This window comes from Anas acuta, chromosome 1 (genome assembly GCF_963932015.1).
Source record: "Anas acuta chromosome 1, bAnaAcu1.1, whole genome shotgun sequence".
Taxonomy (NCBI): domain Eukaryota; kingdom Metazoa; phylum Chordata; class Aves; order Anseriformes; family Anatidae; genus Anas; species Anas acuta.
Genome location: NC_088979.1, coordinates 41,726,294 through 41,752,116, shown reverse-complemented (window position 1 = coordinate 41,752,116; position 25,823 = coordinate 41,726,294). Strand labels below are relative to the sequence as shown.

Below are 25,823 nucleotides of genomic sequence, written 5' to 3'. Positions count from 1 at the left end.
TGTCCGTGAGGGCACACAACAAGAAGGCTGGTGTGCATCACATTGTAGGGAAGGTAGACAATAAATGAAATGGCAGGTTTTCTAACTAAGAGTTCACTCAGATGTTGAAGTGCTAATATCACGTGTGTCTGTCTCTGCTCTGATCTTCTCAATGATTTGTTTTATGTCTTCACAACATGTAAGAGAAGGTGAGATGCAAAAGGACGGTTGAGGCAAAGAAGACATGAACCAAGCTGGTTTGCTACATCTGAAAACAGAGCATTTTATGGTTTTCAGGGTATTCCAAGTTTTACGTCAACACTAGATCCTGCCACTGAAGCTGTATAAACTTCTCTGAAAAATGTTCTGAGAAACATCTGAAAAGGTGTTGAAGAAGTGTTCTGCACAAGTGTGTACATGAGATTTCAAAATGAAAGCCGCTTTGTATTTTCTTGGGCTTATTTGCCAGTTTAAAAGGTTTTAGTGTACGATAGCTAAAATTTCACGATCAAAATGACATCCTCTGTGGTATTAAAATACAAACGGCCTTCCATTGGAGTTGAAGTACTACCAGCAAGAAGACATATGAAAATGCTTTACATCTGATAGCATGGAAATTCCCCTCCACAGAATTACTACAGCTGAGATTATCCACTCAGTAGATGTGTCATCCCATGAGTCATATCTCACATAATAATACACATTAAGAAGAAGAAAAAAAAAAAAAACAACTATGGGCAGATACATGCACCACCATTAAACACAGCTCATCCTTTGAAACTGGTAAAATTTTACCCACGTTATTTTCGCACCTGCCCAGCTCTATGAATGAACATTCCTTCGCTCCTTCAGAGCGTGAAGTGCCCCTCGAGAGGAGCCAGCGCAGAGCTCTGGGCTCTCCCGACCAACCTGAGCCCGGCGAGCTGCCCAAAGCGCCACGATTCCCCTTCAGAACTCCATCCCAAACTTTGGCGCTGGGCAGGGAGCTCTGAGACCGCGGGGCTCCCGAGCAGGGCTAAGGGACTGCGCATGTGTGGGCAAGCGCAGCAGCTCATTTTCCGCGCTACCTGGCGCAGGCTGCGCGGCCACCTGTTGCGCGCCGCGCCTCGCTCCGAAGTGACTCCGGCGTCGCTCCGGCCACGTTTTCCGCCATCCCCTCCCCTTTCGCGGTGGATACGGTCGCCAGACCCGGTCCCCCGTGTCCCCCCCTAGATGTCGCCGCGCTGCGCTTTTTTTTTTTTTTTTTTTTTTTTTTTTGCGCGGGGGCTGCGCTGCCCCGCTGCCGCCTACCCCCCGCGCAACAAAGGCGCTGCTGCCCCCGGACCCTCAGCTGCTGGGGGCTCGGGAGGACGACAGGAGCGACAAGGACAAACCCGTCCGGAGCCTCGCGCTTTGGTCCGCCGCTGCCCCCAGCCCCCGCCGGGGCGGCCGCAAGGTGTGCGGGCAGCGCCCCGCTTCCGACGGCTTCGGGGGAAGCTGGAGACTCCGGCGTTCCCCCACAAAGTGTGTTGACAAGCCACTGCTGGAAAGGGCTGGGAAAATTACATCTCGTCTCTGGTGGGGTGAAATATGAAACATGTAATCTAACGGTTCCTGAAGAGGAGGAGGGGGGGGGGAGGTAGAGGGACTTCTCTCCCTCTCCCTCTGTTTCCCTGCTCCGGGTTCCTGGTTGGATAATTTGGGTTAATACTAGTGAGTGAGCCTTTTGCTGCTTCAAAGGGTATTTCAAGTTGCCGGAGCTCCTCCCCTCCGCACCGTGTGACAACAACAACTCGTCCAGAGAGCGAGCGAGCGGCGAGCGGCGGCGGCAGCCTGCACTTCCCAGCTCATTTTCTCTCTGTCATTCCCCTCTCAATCTTTGATCAATGTACTTGCCAGAGAGAACCGAAGTCCTTCAAACCTCCTCCTTTTCACCTTCGTCTTTAACGTGGTGCTAGAGCAAGGACCACAAAAAGAAACTGCCCTCCCCCCTCCCCTCGGCCCCAGCCCCGCCGCCCGGAGCGGACTTCTCCTCCTCCTCCTCCTCCTCCGTCCCCACTTGCGGGACACTTTGTGCGTTTCTCTCTCTCACTCTGCCCCCTGCTCTCTCGCTCGCCGCAGCACCTGATCCGGGGTTATTCCCCCTTTCTTCTCCCCCCTCCTCCCTTCTCCTCTCCTTTCCTTTTTTTTTTTTTTTTTTTAATTTTTTATTTTTTTATTTTTTTTCAAATTTTCCCCTTTCCCCTGCGTGTGTGTGTGGGAACTTTCCCCCCTCCCCCTGCCCCCCTCCGCCGTATATGTGACCATGGCCGTACCGGCTGCTTTGATCCCTCCGACCCAGCTGGTCCCCCCTCAGCCTCCGGTCTCAACTTCTGCCGCCTGCACCACCACCACCACCACCTCCTCCTCCTCCTCGGCGGCGGCGGCGGCCACCTCCTCTCCGTCTCCGTCCATCGCTCCCCCGCCGGCCGCTTCGGGGACAAACCTATTCCGGCCGGAGCCCATCGCAGCGGCGGCGGCGGCGGCGGCCACAGTCACCTCCACCACCACCACCACCGGCGGCGGTAACGGCGGCGGCGGCGGCAGCCCCAGCCTGGGCACCGGCACCGGCAGCACCGGCAGCAGCAGCGGCAGCAGCAGCAGCAGCAGCGGCAGCAGCAGCACCTCCGCTCCCAATGCCAGCGCGGCCAGCGCGGCCAGCAGCCTGCCCGGCAAGCCCGTGTACTCGACCCCGTCCCCGGTGGAGAACACCCCCCAGAATAACGAGTGCAAGATGGTGGATCTGAGGGGGGCCAAAGTGGCCTCCTTCACCGTGGAGGGCTGCGAGCTCATCTGCCTGCCCCAGGCTTTCGACCTCTTCCTGAAGCACTTGGTGGGGGGCTTGCACACGGTCTACACCAAGCTGAAGCGCCTGGAGATCACGCCCGTGGTCTGCAACGTGGAGCAGGTCCGCATCCTGCGGGGGCTGGGGGCCATCCAGCCCGGGGTCAACCGCTGCAAACTCATCTCCAGGAAGGATTTCGAGACCCTCTACAACGACTGCACCAACGCCAGGTAACAGCCGCAAGGCACACGCACATCCCGAGGCACCCCCCCCGTCCCATTATCCCCCCCCAGCCGCCGCCCCCGTCCCACCCCCACGCCGCCGCTCACTGCTGGGGGGGGAGGGGGGCGTCCTGCGGCCCCATGCCGTCGCCCCCTCTTTTTTTCCCCCCGTTCCCCTCCTGCCCTGGCACCCCACCGGCCTGCTCCGCACCCGGCCGCGCTGCTTCTTGGTGGGACGGGGAGAGCGAAGAAAAGGGTGTTTCTGCCCCCTTCCCTCCGCGCCGCGCAACTGTCGCCTTGTCATTGTCCCCTTCACCCCCCCATCCTCTGGTCCCCCCCCCCCCCCGCCGGGGCGGCCGGGGGCTGCGCAGCGCGCAGTTTACGCGGGGGGCGAAGGGTGCGGGGCAGGGGGCGGCAGCAGCAGCAGGGCCCCCCAAAGTGTTTTCTGACGCGCCCCCTCCTCAAGTTCAGCCCTTTAAAATGCACAGCCCTGGGAGAAGGCGGCCTGCAGGGCGCACGGGGGTGGGCGGGGAGCGGTCCTGGGTTTGGGGTCGGGTGTGTGTAGGGGGGGGGGGGGGGGCGATCTTGGGTTTCGCGTCAATCGTTGCCTTCCGGGGCACTTCCCGGGCGGAGAGCCCTATCCGGGGGGGGGGGGGGTGGGAAGGCCACTCGGCCATCCGCCGCTGTCACGCATCCCAAAGGGCACGTGCACTTTTGTATAGGGCGAGGGGGCAGTTGCCACATGGCGAGAGGGGAGGGAGAGGGCGGGAAGGCGGCGAGGAGGCGCTTTTTTTTTGTGTTTTTTTTTTTGGGGTGGTCGGGCTGCCCCCCCCCCCCCCCCCGGGGGGCTCGGGCCCCCCGGAGCAGGTGCGAGCAGCGCCCGGCGCCCCGGAGCCGGCCGGGGATGGGGGGCGGCGGGGGGGAGAAGGAGTTTTTTTTTTTTGGGGGGGGGGATTTGGACAGGCTGAGTCGTGGCACCGCGCAGCGTGTGGGGGGGGGGGCGCGCAGGTTACGCGCACGCCGCCGGGCTGCCCGGCCCTCGCACACCGCGGATCGGGGGGAGGAGGAGGAGGAGGAGGAGGGAAGCCCCAAACTCGACAACGACCGGGGAGAAGAAGGAGCTGGCGAAAGAGGAAATTCCTGCTGCGAGAGCTGCCTGCTTTGCAAGCGGGGGTTAAAGAGGGGGGTTGGTGTCTCGCCATCTGTAGGTTACAGGGTTTGGGGCGGCTCGATCAGGAAAAGGGGTCGCAGGAGTGTTGTGACCCGAAGAGCTGAGCCCCCTAGTTCGGCAGGAGCTGGGGGTGGCTCCGGTTTAGGGGTGCTGGGAACTTTACACAGCAGGGAGGGCTCTCCAGTGAGGAGGCTGCAGACAAAGTCTCGATGCTACTTTCAGTATACGCAAACAGGCAGACCCGGCTCGTTTCGCTTTCTCATCGTCGGATTTCAAGGTGCAGCTACAGCCAGCACGTGGAGAATTAACCCCGTGTGATTCCGTGCTCATTCCCCTTACTAATGGCCGGGTGGGGCATTCCCTTCTTCCCCCCCTGACTGAGGGTAGCTGGGACTCCTTAGCATTGAGCCAGGCAGAGCAAAGCACTTACTCTGTTGTTAGACTAATGGCTCAAGTTTCTGTTTTTCGGGGCAGCAAGACAAAACAGCCTGGAGTAACTTCCAAGCTCTGACATAAGTGTAGCTGCATCGGTAACCCTGCCTTGTTTCATGTGGAAGCAACGTGGATCTTAAGAGATGTCTCTGTGTGGCATCTAACCTGTAACTCATCTGCAAGAGTTCAAGATTTGGTCCTTAAAACAAAGTGACACCAGTTCTAGTTTGCCATGCTCATATCATGCGAGAAGTAATTTCAACACATAAAATTAAAAAATAGATCAACTTTTTTTTTTTTTTTTTTTTTTGGAGGGGGGCAGGGTGGAATACAGGGACACCAATTCCTGGACTTGGCAGGGTTATGAAAGGGTTTGGCAGCCTGGTTGTAACACGGGTTGATCATGTCAACAGTACAAAATCGGCTGTGTTTCAACTGTTTCTGAGGTCTGCTGTGTTATCATCCAGCACAGTAGAAATTACAGCAGTGGGTTCAGAAGTGGATAGGGTTTGACCCTTAAAAAGCGTAATTGTAGTAGACGTATTTATGCATCCATTAAGCAAATAACTTAATGGAAAGGATTTACAATAGGTATGCAAAATGTATTATTACAGTATAGACAAATAAAGCAAAGTGGGTCAGTGAGTTTTGGTCAAAATGGATGATACCATTGGAACATAAAACTGTATTTACTTTCAGGGTTTCCCCTCCAACACATTTCATTCTGATTCTTTCCTCACAATTTAATTATTTTTAATTATATCTGACTGTACAGTACTTATGTAGGATATTTTTGTCTACTTGGTTTAGTGATTTACGTGACCTTTCTAGACACTCAGTTACTGTGTACTTTATCTGGGTGATGTCTTTTTGTATCCTGGGTGGACACTTGCTGTTGAGATGGGAGCTGTAAGAGCCAACTCCATCCTAGCGGCTAAATTGTTATAGTCATCAGATTCAAAAATTTCGAACCAGCAACTTATCACTGTTATATTTGTCTCATAATCAGCTGATGCACTTGAATACACTAATCCCTTTTTGGAAAGCTTCATCAAGGTTAATACGTTATTTAATCAAAAAAGGCATCCAAATAAAGCCATTACTTTGTTGTTCTTTAAATGGATTGAATCGTTAGTTGCCAGTTGCTGTGGAAATAATTTGTAATAACTTATTTCGAGATAGAAAAGTTTTAGATGTGTTTCACCAAAATGATGCATTTTAACTGTGATATTGCTATTTAAAAAAATCAATAAAACAAAAATCAATAAAACACCAAGGGATTTTCTATTGAATGCTTAATGTGGAGGTCTGTAAAGTGAATTGGTTTCTGTGTTTATTTGTGATACTACTAATAATAACATGATACTAAAGGACCTTTTTCTAAATTAGGCTTCTGTATCAGTTCACTGGAAAAATAGTCTTCCGTTATGGAAGATGACTTTTCTTTTCTGGTCATACTGACCTTTCCTTTTATTTTCCCCGTAAAAAAAGCATTGGTCACCAAACAGAAATCCAGGAAATAGCAAACTGTGCATTTAGCCTACATTATGATTAAACGGTTTGACATTAATGGGATGCTAGAAAGCCACATGCCAAACAAATAGGAGAAATGTAAAGGAAAAACATGAAAAATATTTAAAGCTATTAGACCCCAATCGAGTCAGGTTTCTTGAATGTGTACGTGAAACAGAGTAGTGAACTGTTCACTGGATGTCACCTGCATAGGATTAATGACCTGGAAGCTATTGATCCCAGATTGTTCTGGTCTCTTGTGTTTCGAGTACTTGTTGTGGAATTTTTCCATGCTGGTCCCTTCCTGGAGTTTTCCCATAGACTTAGACTGGCTTTGGATCATGCCCATTAAAAACTAAAAGCATGCTTTCTTCTGACCTCCCTCCTGTGGCCAGGATATGTTAATCTTTGCTGACATTTGAAGATGATTTGAATGAGTTCATTGACATTCATACTTAAAACAGAGAATTATTTGCACTGTTTGAAAGCTGTTTACAAATTTTGGAGAACAACCCAATTGACTTTGAGTGCAGAGGGGAAAGATGCTGGACATAAAACAGTTCTCTCCAAAGCTTGGTTTACACTGACTGCAGTTACACAGTCTCTCTTTGCTAGATTCTGCTTCTCTCAAATTATGTGGACCTGGCATGTGCTTGTTTACTGAATACTGCACACTTGCATAGTTTTTCTCCTGTTTGTATTAATTAAAGGAGTATCTCACCCAGATAGGCTAGTACAGATCATAGATGTTTTAAACAGGTCAGCAAGTGCAGCTGCAAATAATTTCAAATATATACTATCTGTAGTTTATATTGATGACCTCCCTTGCCGCAGATTAGTAAAATATAATCAGCAGAAATATGGTAGGTTTTACAAGCAAAGAAGTCTTCTGGAAGGCCAGAGGATAAATTGTAGTAACCATAAAGAAGGAGTAAAAGCTTTAGAGGTGGCTCATTCAGGCTTAAAAACCCCTAAAAGACTTCAGCCGCTTGCAATAACAGAACTTTAATACCCATCTCATGGCATTTATTTATTGGTAAATATTATAAATTAGAAGCTGAGATCTTTGGAGCATAATTACTACAACAGAACAGACTATTTATCCCTTTAATCTGATACTTAGTTGCTGGCAGTAGCCCAGTATCTGATACTTGAGGAAGGGAACATTTCTCCCCAGTGAATGTTCGCAGTCCGTTGTGCAACGCTGCGTGTGCTGTTCGTGTGCAGGGCTGGGAAGGGCTGGTGGTGATGGGCACAGATAAATTTCTTCCTGGTTGATTCACTTTTTTTTTTTTTTTTTTTTTTTTTTTTTGTGAAGTATTCAATTTGATTAACTTCTCCTTTGTCTTACAGCTATTGATATATATATATATATATATTTTTAAGAAATCTTATATAGAAGTTTATATAGAAGTGCATGTTTTTTTTTGTCAATTTTGCATCAGCATTACTTAAGAGAATGGACTATATGAAAGCACAGTGAAATATACTTGCCAGCAAATAAATAGGTTTTCTATTTCCACAATCTCTCTCCACCTCTGCCCGAATACTAAGTTCACATTTAGGCCTATGCTCCCTTTTCGGGGCTGCACACATAATGAGTGAGGCTCTTCAGCCTGTCCGGGGCGCTTGTTTTCACTCTCCTGATGTCTGCTGAAGGGAAGAGTGCTGGTGAAAACGTTACCAGTGCAACTTACGATGCTTGTTTGTTGAACTCGCCGAGCCTTCCCTTGCGCTCAGCACCAGCCCTCGCCGGCGGCAGGGGCGCGGACGGGCGCACCCGCGGAAAATGCCCCCTGTTGGCAGCACCCGCACCCGCAGCCGGCCTCTGGAGCTGCTGCTTCTCAACAATTGATCAGCACGGCCCGAAGTAATGTCATTTACTCCTTGCGTGCCTAAGATTCTTCAATCTGGAGTGTATTCTGAATGCCTGTTGCAAATGGTAATGCTTGTTTGACTGCCTTTTAGGATTTCATCTGTTTTCTCCTGCTGCTAGATTATTCCGTGCGACTGGTTTTGCCCATCACTGTGATTCATCATCTGAAGTGAATTGCATGTGAAGCACACAATGCTCATACACTATATTGAATTTGAATATTTTCCTTTTGGACTACATCATAGATATATTAAATTATTACTGCAGTCTCTGCTGGCCTGGTACAGGTAAATCTCTTTCAGCCTGTCTAGTATCACCACTTCGTGAAAGAGCTTTATGAGTTGAGCTGTAAAAATGCATCTCTGGCTACAGGATAGGACAGTGAGCGAGTAGTCAGAAACTATTGACTTTTCTCAAAATTGTATGAGCCAGCAAACCAAGGGTCCAAAACAACTGCAACGTCTGTCTGTTTTTAAGAAACAGGACTAGATTTAGATCCCCTTTGTTCTTTTGTAAGTTAAATATGTTTTGTTTTAAAAACAACATTTGGGGCATCTGCTTTGCATTATAAGTTAATGCCGTTCGTTGTTTTAAAATAGTTATTAACCTTTTGCAAATTATGTACTGCACATGAACAGTAATTTTTTCAATAATCTTTAAATGTGCATACTGTAACAGCGCCATAATGTGGACTGACATAATATGAAATGACAGTAAATTTTTAGTTGCTTAAATATGTATTTAAATGGTAGAGTTGAAGAGTCATCTGCAAAAAGCTATTACGATCCAGAGAGTTAATTCATATATAGATAATTTCTCCAGTGTGCATTAAGGAAGAATTTTTATTTTTTCCATTATCACTTAAATTATTTTCAAATATCCTGAAGCATAAACCAAAATCTTAATATTTAAAATCAAGGTACGTTTGTGACTTGAAGTAATAAAATCCAGTTTGTTTCAAGAAATAACTTTACCCCTAACTCACTATGTTCTGCTTATTTATCTGCTACAGTGCTCAGCTGGGGACATCTTGTAAGAACTGCTGATGTTTCATTTCTTAAGCAGTGCAGAATATTGAAGGGTAATCTATTAAATATGGATTTTTTTCATTAACTGTGAATACTATGATACCATGTTTTAAAACATTACTTTTTTTTTTTTTTTTTATTAATGGGACAAAAAGAAAAAGAGTAGTAGTGTGTTTTCCACAGCATAAAGTGCAAAAATGCTGTCACTGAATTTCATGAGAGTGAGGATCAGTTTTGAGCATACAATTAAGTCCCTATTTCAATTTTTTTACTCTAAACCACAGATAGTGATGAGCTGCAAAACTATACTGTACCATACTATATATATATATACTATAACTTTGTAAATATTGTATACTTATACTCTCTTCTGTGACTTTCCTCTGGTCTCTTCGGATTAAAAGGACTCTGAATGGCAGTTCAGGATACACTCACCAAAACTAATGAAAATGCCTATAAGTGTTGTGATTGAGGAAATGGATCACAAACTGTATTTCAATTCACATTGCTTTAAATGATGTTTTGTGATATTTAAGATAAACATCTTTCTGCAGCAGGTGTGTGAATACATACAATACCATTTGCAGAAACGAATGGAAAGATACTGTATATCGTGTGTATCTGAGCAATTCATTAGGAACAAAATAGAAACTTTATAAAACAGTCACAAATTGTTTTTTAATATTCTTAATGTTAATGATTTTGATTTAATAAAGCTGGCTAAAGTTTTTATTGTTACCCATGTGAGCAATACCTACATAACTTTCTGTTCATTTTTCCTTTTAAGGGTACCCTGTTGATTACAAAACTAATTTACGGTAGATATTTTCATTGCATCCTGTATAATTTGCATCTTCCTTATGAAGAAAATTATTTAAGTATGAAAAAAGAAATATATATATATTGTTGTTACAAATATCAGAGTGAGATTTCATGTCTTTTGAAAGTCTAAAATTATCTATAGTTCAGAAACAGATGTAATGAAAATTTCCTGGTTCACCATGTCACATTAGCTAGATCTCCTTTTACGTTAAGATAAGAGCATGTTATAATCAAAAAAAATTATGTATCCTTAGACTTTATAGAGTTATTCTCTAAAACAGCCAAACGCCTAAATTCTTCTATGTTCCTTTTGATCTAAAATAAGCTTGGATTCAAGCTAGGCTTTCAAACTAGTTTTCTTATTCACTTATTTAGTTACCATGATTTTAGGTAATACTAAAAATATTAAGAAAAATATCTTAACTATTAGACGTATTTTTATTGTTCAATGTGTTACTTAAAATGTGTTACTAACTGAGGGCAGTACATAGGTATGCAAATAGACTACCTTGCTGACAACTTAAAATAGTAGTGATACATAGTGGAGTTGAATGGGGCTGAGGAGAAAGGGGAAGGAAGGAGTAAGTGGGGCTGTTGCAAAAATTTGAGCATAATTGACAGGCACATGTTTATTGCATTACAACATCACAATTCAAGTTCATAACTGAATAATGTTCATGTTAGAGCATTTGTTAATAATGTTGTACTGAGAACATGTAATAGGCATTTTAGATTTGGCCAAAAAAGCTGTTGTTCAGAACATGTCTCAGAATATGCTTGTATATACAAATTGTTGTATGGTAGAAATTATTTTTAAAATCTTTTACTTCTGGGAAATGCTTTGATTTTTCATCTTACATAAAAGAATTGTAAGGGATCAAAAAGAAATTAGCAGTGAAAAGTAAACTATAAAGGGAACAGGCAATATATATTTGATTAGTATTTAATTACATCTTTTGTAACCTTGATTTCATGTTGTTCTCATACTTACTAATGACTTAGGTGTATTTTTTTAATAGTGGAACTAGATCATGATTTTTACTTACAGGTCAAAAAATTACAGGTCTCAGATTATAGGTACTGTATTTTAAAGAGATGTATTAGCAATGGATTACATTTATATCTGATAAACCTAGGCAGGGTTTATTAATAGTTTTAGTGTTCTTTGAAAGACATTACTAAATATCTATATTTTTTAATTATACTTTTTTTTTTTCTCAAATGTAGTCAAAATATAAACTTGATGTTTAATATATGTATATGTTTATACTAGTGTTATCTGTCTTTATGAAGTACACAATGTTTCCAGTCTCCTGGTCTGCTGTAAAAAAACTTTCTGTATTGGAGGTCACCTGTAGTACTTATCTATTTACGTTAGAAGAAAAATGCTGTGGTTTTAAAACATATACCTACCTCTAAGAATGTGGATAGTCCTGTTGCTTTCAATGGACTACATATATCTTTTAAAGCAAGCAAATGTTAATATACTTGGAAGTTTTTCTGTGAAAGAATCAATTCATATATTTGGTAGAAAGCTCTCTTACTATATACTGTCTTACATCTGCACAGATGGTTTGAAAGCATTAAAAATGCTTTAGAGTTAGTGTCCTATAAATTACACTTGTTGCATAGAATAGTAAAATGGAGATTCATTTTGCATTTTTAAACATTTTTTATGAGTATTGCATTCTTTTGTATTAAATAATTTTAGGAAATTAGAGTGATGGTATGAATGAGTATCAGAATTTGTATCAGTATAAGTATCAGAACCATGGCTTTATAACCCCTGCTGGGATTTTTTATATTCATTTTTGTAGAGCAGAAAAAGCCTATCTCATTTTAAGGGGATGGCACACTTAGAGATGTGTGCCCATGGCTGTCACTTTTAATGTTTTAATTCTTATAGTCACTGAGAGTTTAGTGGGAAGGAAATTAAACCATTTTCCAATTGCTTTCGATTTCCTTAAATTTCTGCTTAAAACAACAGCAAAAAGATGGGGTGGGTGAGTACAAATGGGAAAGCATATAGTAGACTGATACAAATGAAAAGTCATGTGTTCTCACTCCCTTTATTTATTTATTTATCTGTCTATCTATATCTCTTGTTAGAACACTTGCTACGGTTTAGATTATATGTAGGACCTTATTTTTGCTGATGATATGTAGGACTTATTATTTCTATGCACCTGTATTTATCACTCAAGACTGATACTGCCATGAAACTGCTGCAAATTTATATGTATATTGTTCTAATTCAAAGAAGGACTAGTTCTCTCCTCTCCTCGACCTCGCCCTTGCCCTCTCTCTCCCTCTCCCCTCCTCCTTCCTTTCCTTCTCCCTTCTCCTTTTCCCAACATAGCTTTTATTAGGTCTGATTAAAATAAAAACACAGAATGTTAATAAATGATTTTTCTTATACTATCGTCTATTATAGTGGGTTTATGATTCTACCGATTCTCTTCAAAATTACATTGATACTAAAATATGATGTTAAAAACAAAGATAGCAGTAGAAAATGAAATTCCTATTACAATAATTTACAATTTAAAGTCTAGCTATGTAAAAAGAACATTTTTGAGAAACTATGAGGAAAATGTGTTAGAAAGAGTAATTTAACACCACATATCTGTTTCAGGAGCATGTATCAAATTGTTATTTAAAGGAGTCATAACATTTCCTATACGGGTCATTGGTGAGGTGTTTAGTAGAGATGTTTGGCTATAGCCACAGCTGTTGGATTGGCTTGATGCCACCTCAAGGTCCAACAGGTGGGATGTGGCTGAGAATTAATAACTTTTCACAGATTTTTCCTTTCAGAAAAATGCTACAATTCCTGTAGCATTGTCTCAGTGGAGTGGAGGAAAGGGTGGAATTTGTCTTCAGTAGAAGCCCAGCTCCATACTATGTAGATCTCAGATTTAAATGTGATGGGAGAGCCATTTGCTTAAAGACCCTGAATTTCTTGTCTGCTACCCTTCCTCTTGCATCTGTAGTTAAAAGCTCCCCCAGTGTCTGTCCCTGTGGGAGAGGTTCCTTTGGAAGTCAGTCTGTCTGTGGGCTGAAGTGGGGCAGTCCTTTGTGTCTACTGTAGTTTGGTGTGTGTGCGAATTTAGAAGATGTGGAGCTGACTGAGAAACCCTTTTACATAGGCTGGGGAAGTCTTAATAGAGCTGGAAGGACCATAGTCCCTTACAGGGTGATTTGTGTTGCTCAGCTGCATGGTCAAAATCAACTCAGTATCATTCTGGCCTTATTGCAGAGAGACTCTAGTACATATTGCATGGGACAAAATATTAAACACAGTGATCTGAGGTTGTTATGAAGGAGTGGAATCTCCCTAGCATTTAGTTCTGCTGCTGAGGCTTTGCTGTTGTTGGTCTGCCAAGTATACGTTTCGTCTTTCCCAGTGACCCCTTAGGTGATCTTGTCTTGTGGCATCTTATTTTACATATTTTATTAGTGAAATTAGAATAATACAGTGATATCATGAGAGGTAATAAAATAATCATTATGAAATGCTTTGTGAAACATCCATGTATTCACAAATATTCCGAAGTATGACTACATGTGTAAAACATTTAGACATTGAAGAAGAAAGATGTTGTCAATTAAAACTACTGGCACAATTATGCGATAAGGTTGCCTGTTCTTTTGCTTGGTGTGCCAGTTGATGAAAGAAAGATATTTATTTTTAGAGATGAAAAAAGCAAGCATTTTCATCAGCTTAAATGAAAAGAACCAACTAGTTGTAAATATTGTTTTGTGGAATCTTGTTTCACCCATGCAAGTGTTTTTCTTTATGGAAGGTGTGCTGTAATTGGGTTGGATATATCTTTCCAGCTCAACTAATCGTTTCCTTTCACAGTACCAGGATGCATGCAGATTTGAACTTGTAGCCAGGAAAAAGTGCTGCCATGCTTCAAATTGCCAAACGACCTCAAGGGACAGAAACTTGACCTGGTTTTATGAAACCATAGAATTACATTTATACAAGTTACCCCATGGGAAAGAAATGAACTGATCCCAATTCATTTCTAAATACTGGGGCCTTATGGGTCACATTTGAATTCTTCCCTACACCCACTTTTCTACTAAATTTTTCTAAGGACATTTTTAGAAACTTACTTTACATTAGGTATGGGTCATGTGCCTAGTATTTAACTATTCAGTGTTCTAATTCTTTAAAATGTCTAATAGTTTCTCAATATAATTAAGCTGCAAAAAGTTTGAATTACAGACTTTGTTCAACGTGGGCTAATTCTTCAAACAATGAGCTCTCTTCTGGCTTTAGTAACTTAAGCTTTGTTTTCCTGCATGTGAATTGCAAACAAAGTCCCAGTGGCTACAGTCAGTATGTGTTGTATGGTCTATAGATAAGAGATTGATTCTGCAGCTGGATGATTGAGCTGCTCATCGGGGACTTGGGACAAGGTAGCTGAAGGTTCAAAAAGGCTTGCCCAATGAGATGATTTACAAGAAGACAACTTCCTCCAAACTGCCCCTTGGTCAAAATGACCCTCAGTCAAATTAAACATTTCAGATTTGAAAAATCTGTGTTCAGGACTCCTCTGTGAATCAATCAAGGTAACAAGTAGGTGTTACCATGGCCTTTCAGTACTTTGGTGTGAGCTAGAACTCTAGATACTCTAAGCTGGGTGAGTGCTTATCCCACTCTGTGAGCTGATATAGTGCTTAAGGTGTCTGAGGGTATCTGCCAGTGTAGCACCAGTTTTGAATACACAGATTGAGCTGAAACAGTGAGCCCTTAAGGACAGGGAAAGGATCCTTAATACTTCTGAATATGTATGTTTGAACTATATGCTTATACGGTTACATCAACATTAGAATTAGCTTGCATTTTGATTTATTTAACAAACTGAGTGCTCTGTTCAGCTAAAGTTTGCCTCGGCAATTACTATCCCACAGTGGCTCTACAGACCTTCCAGGCTCCACTTCCACATTCTCATGGAAACTATTTCCTATTCTCAGGGAATCTTCCCCATCCTTGAAAGGCACTTTCAGTGCTGAAATTGGCATTAATTGCCTGCATAAGTCTACCTATTTCTAGTGAACGAGTAACAGATTTGGATACTATTCATCTAGTATAGATTTTTTTTTTTTCTTATATACCATCTTAACACTTTAGATCGACTAAACAGTTCAGCTGATGATCCCTAACTATACTTTCTATCTTTCAATGTAGATATGGCAAAATACTCTTTTGTTTGGAAATACTGCTCCCACTTTCACCTAATCCTGAGTTTTTAGTCATTTCTGGCTTTAGCAAAAATGATCGGAAGAGGAGAAATGGGAATAGGAGTGTATTACATCAAGTAAGATGATATTTGTTTACTAGATTTGTTTGCTTTTCCCACTGGTGAATTTTCCGGAACAATTTGTATTAAGCTATTCATTACTTTGCTGGTCTGGGTATCCAGGCTGTTTCATGAGGCATCATATGACTGTTATTCACATCTTTTGCTTCACTTGACTGGTGGAGTGAAGGGCAGGTCTTCTAAATGGTAATTACTTATCACTATTATGTATTTATTATAAATGTGTACATAATGTCCTTTTCTAATTCACCTCAAAGAAGTGTTCATATTGATCCATAAGCTCTTTTTTATTATTATTATTATTTTTTTTTTCTGAAGTCAGTCTTTTGCTTTCAGTGATTCAGTTTTTGTTGATGTCATCAACAGGTTTGACTATCAGCAGCTTAATGCTGATATCCAGAGCGGGTAGAGGGGATTTTTTTTTTTTCCCCAAAGACATAGAGATGGTAATATTTCTAAATGATTTTTAATAGAAGATAGGGGTTCAGTTGTATTCTGAAGGTTAGGTATTTTTGTACTTAACTTGGCTATTCCTTTGTAGTTCTGTTGTTCATAAGCTATGTAAAAGTTACATTAATTATAATGTATCTAAAATAAATTTAGATCAGACTAGGCTAAGGATTTTGACTTACAAATAAAGTTTTTCATCTGCATTAAAGGCTTTCTGATTTCCATGGTAAATAAGGGAAATCTTTAAGATCAACTATAGTAGCAATGAATGCTTCACTGTGATTGAAATGTTTATCTTAACTTTTCTTTGCATCTAAACTAGAGAGGAAAAAATCATTTGTTATCTGTTGAATCATAAAACAACAACTCAAAATGAAGCAAAAAAAAAAAAAAAAAAACAGATCTGTGGATTCTGAAATCCAAACAATCCCTATCTCCTTCCTCTCCATCTTCTCCTCACACAGCAATCTTGATTTTGAAGAAACTGAAGATAAAATGTACAGTTCTTCATGGAAGTTCCATTTTATTAGGCATTGTGAAAACTAAAATACAGAGGATTCTTGGCCTAGGAAGCAGAGTTGCTAACCCCAACAGTAGCAGTAGGGAAAAGGTCCCTGAGGTTATAGGGCAAGGAACATGCTGAAGGGTAACAAAGTGAAAAGACAAAAGTAAAAGGTTGTTTGACAGCATATTAAAGCAAATTTGCCCATTGTTACTATTACACAGCCTTATAAGTCCACATGCGTATGATTTGGATTACAAATGTTCCTTTTCTCTTTGCTCAGTGAGACTGTGTTTAGAGTAGTGTCTGGGAAAGCAAGCAAGAAGAAATGTGCTTTGCTTTGGTGTTTGATGTGGGATTGAGATTGTTGCAGCAGAGATGTTCATTTGCAATTAGGTATTTGTGTTTTTATTATATACTTGAAAGATCGGATTACCTCCATCTCCTTTTATCACCTCTTTTCTATGGTAGATAAAAGAAGTAGAGATAAAGATAGGTAGATAAAAAGTTACTACAAGAACACAACTGAGTTTTGCTGATCATTTCTCCACTGAACACTAGCATGCAAATACCAGGCATCGATTGTGCCTCAGCATAGCCTCAGCAAAGAAATAGTTTGTGAGACATATTTGTTTGAGAAATACAGTCATATTTGGGAGTTCTCACTTGTGTCTTGTATATTTCTGAGTTTACTTCAGAGGAATATAGCAGAAATTACCATGCTTCTTTGTATGTTTACTTATCACATGCACAGCAAGGAATGTAGTTACTATGAAATTGGGTTGTTCATAAAAGTCTTAATCCTGCAAGCAGGAAGAAAACTTTGGTTTCTGTAAGGAGTCCTGTTGACTATAGCATCTCAGTTAGACAATTTAGATAAAATTATGCATGTCCTAAAACATTGTCAGTATTGGAACCCACATGGCATACCTAGCAGATTTTTCATATGCAGGAGGAGTTTCATAGATACCAGCAACCAAGTGTGGGAGTGATCAAAGAGCATTGTTTATAATCAAAATGTAAGTTACGGGTTTATAAAACAACTTGTGGATGCTTGGATGCATGTGAAATTTACTGACATGAATAATCTCACTGATTTAAATGAGAGCATTCAGGTGACTAAAACAAGTCAAACATGGGAATGTTTAGAAGATTTTGACCTTCAAAATGAACAATCATCTTTCAAAGTATTCAAAGGATAGTTATTATAACTTAAACTCAAGAGTTTCTGTTTGAATGTTGAAATAGCTAAGAACACATCTAGGCAATGCACCTGCAAAATCGTAATACATTTTAATGACACTGAACAACCGTTCCCCAACTTCCTTGTACTCTTTTTTTGGGGGGGAGGGGGAGAGTGGGGGAAGGGGAAGGAAGGAGGGTGAGAGAGGGACGATGACAGCGAGGCTGTTTGTTTTTCACGAAAGTTGTTTGTGATTTCAGGTACTCATGGGAAATCTCTTGATCAGATTCACATCTGTTCCTGTCAAAGTGGGTGCTAAGATACCGGTCACCCAGCAACCATGTCCAAGAGGGAATTGGGCCGATAATAACTTCAAAAAGGAATGACAGATGCTAGATTAGGATGAAAGACAAAACGCATGAAAAATGAGCTTGTTAGAATAAAAAAAATTGTTCAAGCACCTTCATGCAAATTAAATGAATATTGAACATTTGCATGCAGTAATTTCTAGTTTTTCTGTTGACTGAGAAGAAATAAAGATGGTACATATAAAATCATAAATGTATTTTTTTTTCCGCCAATTAACATACAAAGCAGTATCTTTCTTCTAAAAATGAGATTAGCCACCTGGGTGCTTGGCTGTATCCCACATATGTCACAACATTTTTGTAATGAGTGTGTTTCTGTTGAAGGAACACCTTATCTAATTCTTTGTAGCAAAACAAACAAGGAAGCAACCTTATATTAATTTTAAAGTACTTTAGGTTAATGTGGTCCTATTTCTTTCTGCTCTGGTTTTCAGAGCTGAATTATTTCCTGCTGTCCTTGAATTCAATCGGTTTAATGTGCATTAATAAAAGATCACATAAGATGAGTTCAGACTAAACGCTAAGGTTCCCTATTGACTGGTCAAACAATACGTTTTTAAGACACAGTGTCAGAGTGACTTTTTTTTTTTTTTACCATGCCTATGTATTAAGATAATTTAAATAATCTAATAATTTTATTATTGAAACATTCACATAACAATCAGAATTTGGAAAAGAATGATATAATGTTCCAATTGAGAAAGAATTCTGTGTCTTGGTTTAGCAATGTCTAATGTGGTCACGTACAGAAATTGATTTTCTTCAGAAATTAATTAATTTTTCATATCGCCCTAAGCTGCAGTTAAAAAGAGTGCATACTTGTCTGTTTTTTCCAGAAATATTGCCTAATCATATTAATACCATTGCCCCAAGGATGAAAAGATAATTGTACAAATGCATTTGGAAATATGTATCACTGAGTATTTATGATTAAATTATGCAAATGACCCAGCTCTCATCCTTTCCAGACCCAGATTGTCTAATTAGGATTGATATGCTGAATAGATGTTCCAGAATTTGAATACAAGCATGTCCAAAGAGCAGAAAATTGGAAATGACAAGGCTGAAATGCTAAGAAAAGTGTCTTTCCCTTTTATACTTTACTAATGTGGTGTTAGCAGTTGCGGTTTTTTCCTTTGGCTATATTGTGTGACTCATATGTCCTACAAGAAATAAGTCAGGAGAGAAAAATCAACTTTCATAAATAGCATTACTTTGTTCAGGACTTATTTTTCTGTAAAAATCTGCTAGTCATTCCTCTCCACTTTAAAGCTTTGTATTCTTGATGTTAAAATAATGATGTATTCCACCCAAATTACTTCTTCATTTGGAGCAACTGTTTTTTTTTTTACTTGTCTCCAGCTGCTGGTGCTAGATATTTAACTTGTAAGCATCTCATATATTCAGATGAGAATTATGCACCTAACATTTTTAGGGTTTGTTGGTGGTTTTTGTTTTTGTTTTGGTTCTTATTTATTTGAATTCACAACCCCTTCATGTAATAACTTTTTTTTTTTTTTTTTTTTTTTTTTTAAGAAGAGAACTGAAGTCTCATTAGGCTACTCTATGGGCATTCTGAGTTAGAATAATAGCTATCCAGAAGTATACGGTGTTTAAATCCTTCTTCTTCAGTGAGCTGTTTGCTCATTTATTGCTCTTATGAAGCTGGGAGAAAAGTCTGGTGAGTAGGAAGGAGGAAAGGAGGAGTACTGAACTGTCAGTACTTCAGCCATTGTTAGCAGCGGGAGTCACTCCGTCTGAACTCTGCTGGCTCCTGCTTCCCATCTGCAGGATGATGGATTGCTATGTTTAATACATTTCAGCTTTTGTCTGTCATAGTGTGGATAGACAGCACTATCAATGATTTCAACACTGATTAGAGCACTGGTTTTAGCCATTGCTATTGGCCAGGCACCTCCCAGGAATGTTTGATGTAGTAAGTCATTGGCACCCTTGCTATGCAAATGAATAGCTCAGCTAACTATAGACTGGTTTCAAACACCTACAAAAGGCTGCTGGGAATTACTAAACCCACATAGCCACTCTGAGTTGAGACAAGCCTGAGAATGCTTTGGTACCAAATGTAACTACTCACCCAGAGTAGTCCCCAGCCCAGAGATAAACGGCTTGTGCTTTTAATAGCCCCAGCACAGGCTCTGTTTGCAGCACTGCGTTCCAGGGGGTGTGATGTCAGCAGCGCTCTGCCCATCTGCACTTAAGTGTTTTGCTACTGGTGATATGGTAGAAGTGCAAGGGTTGCGTTGAAGCAATAAGATATGACATGACATGTGTCGTACAAGGATTTGCTCAGCCGTAGGTGCTTTGTGATTCACAAGTCCACGGGCTGAATGATTTCAACCACCAGAGAAGTCGCTGTATACCAGCATAACATATGCCCTGGAGTATCTTCTAATAATTATAAAAATGGTGCAGTGGACACAGAAATTGAAAAAAAGAAATCATATTATAGGCATAATTTCAGAGAAGGGGGTAATACATACATTATTTTCATCATTTGCATATTCATTTTGCACTCAGAATAAATTATTATTACAGTCTGATGTGTGAAACTTAGTATTGTATTGGAAACAAATAATTATGCTTTCTAGAGCATATAACACAAGCTTTCAAAGATGCTTGACCCAGTTTTCTTGATTTGGACCACTGCCCACCATGACAGGCCATACTGAGGATAACTTTCACTTCATTTTGAACTGTGGGAGGAAGGGAAGTTAAATTGAGATATACTAATCATCCTTGATTTATCTTTGTTAGTAAAAATTTTAATTTACAGAACTGGAATAATAAGTATGAGCAACTAATAAAAAACAGTAATAATAAATGTGGAGAAAAAGCCAGTTATAAATGTGTTTTGTTTATTCCTACTCACTTTATATTCATTCTGTGATTCTATCAATTTTTACAATTCTGTAATTTGGCTGTGGCATTATTTGCTTTTTAAAAATTTCTTCACCTTTGGTTCAACTTCCATGGTTCTTCTTACAGGCAATGATTTGTAATTTCTCAGATGTGCTTGCAGGAAATCTAAGCTCGACAGCATAGTCATGGATGCCATTTTTATTCCTTTTTAAGATGATCCAGGCAGTGGCAATGCTCACAGGGAGGAGTGTTCATGCTAATTAAAAGCTTGAGTTTACCTTTCAAAAAATGTTGGCAATTTGCCTGGGAGAAAATTCTGTCTTCAGTCACCATTTTTAATCTACTTGGCTGCTTGGAGTTATCTTCACTTTAAGTGTTTTAAAAGTTGCCTGGATGTTTAGGTAGGTTCCTTGACATCATTCCTAAGTGCTTATATGCCATATATGATGATCGGAGGATCTAAGGGGTATGCAGAAAGGAGTATCAGTATCACGAGGGCACAATCTTGACATTACAGCTGCCAGCTTTTCTTGATTTAGGCTCCTTTCGTTAGCAATGGCTACACAGTGGTGAAACAGAAACTTAAGGAGTACTTTACAAATGAAATAAAAGTAAAAAATAAAGATTCTTAACTTATTAAAACTTTCTTGATTTTTTTCCTCTATTAAAATAAAGGACATTTGGCTAGAGGTACTGAAAGGAGCTGTTCTTCTGGTGACACAAGCAGAGATAAATAGCTGGTGTATTCATATGTGCCCAGTGAGGAAATAATGGTAAATAGAAAATTAATGAAAAACAAGTACGAAATAAATACATATATTACTAGGTGATGTATTAATAAATGTGTCATATAAATATGATAGGTAAAGGAATCAGATAAAATACTTTTTACTCAGATAAACAATCTCTGTTGTTTATTGTCTTTCTGTAGAAGTAAGGCTGTGCTTTTACAGCCTTTTTTTGATAGTGGTGCTGGTTTGGAGAATTTTGCCCCTCTTCTGCTTCTTACAGGCACACAATCACATTCCTGTACAGCTATGCTTTTACAACTGTGTGACCATTTTCTGCACATGGTGAAGTCTAGGTTAAAAGTGCTCACCACTTACACCTTCTCCCCCACTTTTTACACTATTGTTTTTATTAACCCTGATCTTTTGGGGAAGACAGTTCACCATATGCTTTCATCAGCAGTTGTGCTGTTTTAGCTGAACGGGCAACAGTGACAGAAATGAGTAATGGTGGGAGGGAGGGAACTATGCCTTCATGTTTATGCATGATAGTCCTGCATGCCATGAAATTGTCCTGCATCCTAACTACAGCATCATGAGCCTAGCCCTGGAAATTAACTACTGATTACACAACAGTTTTAACACTATATTTAAAAGGAGAAAACAGGAGTGGGATCAGCGCTAATGAAGGGAGATGTAAAATCTTTAAAAGAAAAATGCATGAATGCAGTGAAAGCCATGTTCCTTTCTCTTGGAAATCTGCTTTACTAAGTCTTGGCACATTGGTCTGCTGTTTACTGTAGAACAAATGTGGTCAGTCTCTGGGGTACAGCATGATTTTGGCCTTTGGATGCCACGTTTTGATTGCTTGAAAAGATAGGGCTTGGGTGTGCACCGTCTTCCATGCCCTGGTTATCTGGCTTGTACACAGAGAGGAAGCCCAGTTGTTCCAATACATCTCCTGGTCTGTGGGAAGCAGTGCCAAGAGAAGGAACCCTGCAATTTAGGCAAAACCAGAGAAGATTCTGGTGATTGAGTGATGTGGAGAGAAAACCCCAAAATGTTCTGCTTTTTTTTTGGACTGTCATCACTCACACACCTCTTGTGTTCTTCGGGGATTTTTTTTTCTTCTCTACCTCCATCATAGTGGAGTATACATTAATATAGAGAACATTGCCTGTAGCAGTGCAGGCACTGACAGCGTCGCTCAGACCTTTGGGCTCTGATATGGTACCAAACTACTGACAACTATTTTAATTGCAAGCACTACTTTGCAGAAGCACTGCCCAGTGATAATGGTGAGGGAAGTATTCATCTACCTCTAAGAAGACCTAGACAACCTGTACATGTCTCACAAGCTATCTAGACTACATAAGTATGAACTTCTATAAGAACATTCCTGTTCTATTATTGCTTAGAACAGGGTTATTTAGAGCAGAAGGTCTGTTGTTTTTGTTTTAAACACTAGTTGATTTCTTCGGCTGTTTTTGCAGACATGCTGGAAAAAGTCTGAAGCTACCAAATCCTCGTCTACACAGGACCAGTGGGAAACTTCAAATTTCCCTGGGTAGGCATGATTTTAGCAAAACTTCCTCTGCTTAGAATGGTCTGACTTCACTGTAAAGTGGGCTCCACTGTGCTAATCCTTTTGGAATGCAGCAATTATCACCTACCATATAGGTGTTAAGTGCTGAATTTCAAAGGGATTATCACTTTCCTCCTTTAGTGGCTAAGTAAGAAGAGAAAAGTTGTTAGTACTTCTAAAGGGGAGGAAAGAAGAAAAAAGAAATCTCTCCTGTTTTCTTTCTGTGGTGTCCTTCAATCTGGCAAAAGATAAGCAAGCTGGGTTTTGCTACAGCTAGTTACTTTGGGTTTGATCTTTAAGAATTATAACGGCATTTATTTCCCATCCCCCTGAAGTACCATCATTTCTGAAAAGAGGTAAATACAACAGCCGTTCAGAATGAAAACTGGAAGTTCTGTAGGTGGACAAAATTATATAGGAAAACCAAAGTTCTTTATATCTTTATAGTATGTTTTCATCAGCAGTCGGGAGGCTTTCATCAAGTTAAGTACATAATAGTACTTTACATCTTCAACAATTTGTAGTTTTTCCAGTCTAAAAATGTAATTGATGGTTTTATTGATGTTGCAGACAGAGCAGTAGAAATTATCCTGACTATTTTTATTCATATTTTATTCAACTGACACAGAAGTATTTTGTTCTTTTGCTAGTACTATCTACAATACAGATAATATTAATTTCACGTGGTTGTTGGATAAGGTGGGATCAGTGTCCTTGAATTCTTGTGTTGTGGGTATTTTTTTCCTTTTCATTCATAATAATCTCCTCTACAGCTACTTTTGTAAGTGTTTGCTTCTGTAAATCTTCAATGAAAAGTTGTCTGTGAACATAATGGACAATGCAAGATGACAGTTGTGGATTGTCTATTTCTGTTTGTTTGTTTGTTTTAGGATTGGGGTTTCCCAGGTTAGTCTGCTCAATCATTGTCAAAAGCTTAGGGATATATAAAAGCCAAAACCAGCAGTAGGCATGCCTCTGTCCGTATCTCCTTTGTCATGTACACTGATTCAGTGCTGGCACCTAGGCATGTTTTTTCTGAGTTCCACTTTCTTCTTCATTTCATGGCATTCAAATGTTCAAATGTCTTTGCTGCCATTATGGGTTCATGCAGCATAGGTAATTTTTTCTTCTGAAGTGTATTCAGATTTTTTTTTTCTCTCTTATGAGTGTGAAAAAAATCTCGGGGGGGAGGGGGGGGGAGAAAAGGGGGAGGAGAAAAGGAGGGTAAAACCATTGCATAGGGATGAATGTGTGCACTTAAGTGTATCGCTGAGGTATACTCTTAATACAAAAGCCAGAGGATTAGTTGCCCGGCACAATCAGTATCTCTGAGCCTTTGCCTGTTCAGACTACTTTTCTTTAGAAATAAGTTAGAGTTGACAGCTAAGCCTCCAGAATTTGGTAGTTTGCTGATGTGAACTAGTGGGGAGAACATTTAGAGAGAGGGCATTCACATCTGTAGAAGAATTTAAGATGTTGTAAGGGATAGAAGTTGTTACTAGTGGAGTTTTGTGGGCGGGGTGGACTGCCTTGTTAAGTCTTCTTCTGTGAGGTTTCAAAATAAACAAAAGGGGCTATTAGAGAAGAAAGTAGCATTTGGAACTGGATTGATGATGCTGAATAGCAGTTCATATTGGGGAAGGGGTGTAGAATATCAGATTGTAAGACTGGCTTTTAGTCTCTTACTTTTATGTACACTATCACTTTATTGGGATGAAGAGTGATAACTTCTGTCAGAAATGTTTGGTCTAGAGCTGGCTTTCTTGGAGCTAAGAATTTTCAAAATTTAGTGCTGGTAAATGGGTTAAAAGACATTGCAGTTTCTTCACGTTCAAATGACAGAAGATCATGAATTGCAGAAATAAGTTGCATCACGCTGTTTAGCTACTGTTTTTCCTATGATTGCCTCAGAACATAAAAATTCAACATAAATGTTGAAATTTTTCTTCTATTAAATAAATAGCATACATAGTGCTCAAAATACAAGATACCATACTACTATTTCTTGGTGTTGGTAGGATTAGTTCCTATTACAAAAATGTGTAATATACATGCAATCCATTTTATGAAGAGAAGACAAAAAATTGCATTTTAGTTCCAAAGCTGACAATGTTTTCTTAGGAATAACCATCTTCTCATTAACTGTAAAACAATTTGGTGGAATAACATATTCTGCTAAACTTAGGAAGTTGTAAAAATGAGTATTCTTAATTTTTAATGAATTTCTGAAATATTAATACATTTAGTCCATTTTTGATGGTAGTAATATTTTGTAGACTTTATGGGGTATTTTGAACCGTAAGAGCTTAACTGCTTAACTTTCTGTATCAAGATAATAATATATACCACCAAATGACCACTGTGAAGAGAAGGTACTTTGCGTTGTTGGAAGTGATGTTCGTTCAAGTCTAATGTGCGTGCAAAGAGCTCAGTACTTATGTAGATAAGTGGCTCAATGCCAAGAGTCACGGAATCATAAAGGTTGGAAAAGAATCATCATAAAACACATGCTTATTTCAGGAAGTCAGGAGCACACTGCCATTACAGGGTATCTGATTATTTGTCTTGTGAATCTGGCATTTTCCATAATTTGATTTCATCATAATTTGCATAAATCTTGTATGGAATTATATGCTGGAGAAGTAACTTTACAACTCCTAGATTTAAAAATTAAAAATAAAATAAAATAAAAGGGTCTTTTTAAAGTAGCACCTTTTTGCCATTTGTTTTGCTGCCTCTTTAGTGTAATGATCCCAATTGCAAAGAACTACAGCTCCTTCTTTGTCAGCAGGATTTATGATAATGTCTTGCCATTTTTTTAAGTTATGTAACACACACTGCTCCTCCTTTGTTGTATGGTGAAATTTAGTAGGTTGTTTTAATAGTTTGATTGATTTTTTTTTTTCCTTTGGCATTTGTCTACAATGAAATCTAGTGTCTGAAATTT

At 40.2% G+C, this 25,823-nt stretch overlaps 1 protein-coding gene across 7 annotated transcripts in view; it reads left to right on the top strand.

Moving 5' to 3' along the window:
• The first annotated feature begins 971 nt into the window (after positions 1 to 971).
• DACH1 (dachshund family transcription factor 1) overlaps positions 972 to 25,823 on the top strand; it is a 368,409-nt gene continuing 343,557 nt past the window's right edge. For 3 of the 7 annotated variants that reach the window (XM_068675983.1, XM_068675993.1, XM_068676004.1), the window contains exon 1: positions 973 to 3,012. In XM_068675983.1, the coding sequence (XP_068532084.1) occupies positions 2,264 to 3,012 (749 nt within the window). In that variant the 5' untranslated portion in view covers positions 973 to 2,263. Of the gene's footprint in view, positions 3,013 to 25,823 lie in introns of all 7 variants that reach the window. The other 4 variants (XM_068676018.1, XM_068676013.1, XM_068675974.1 and 1 more) reach the window with 3 other exon arrangements.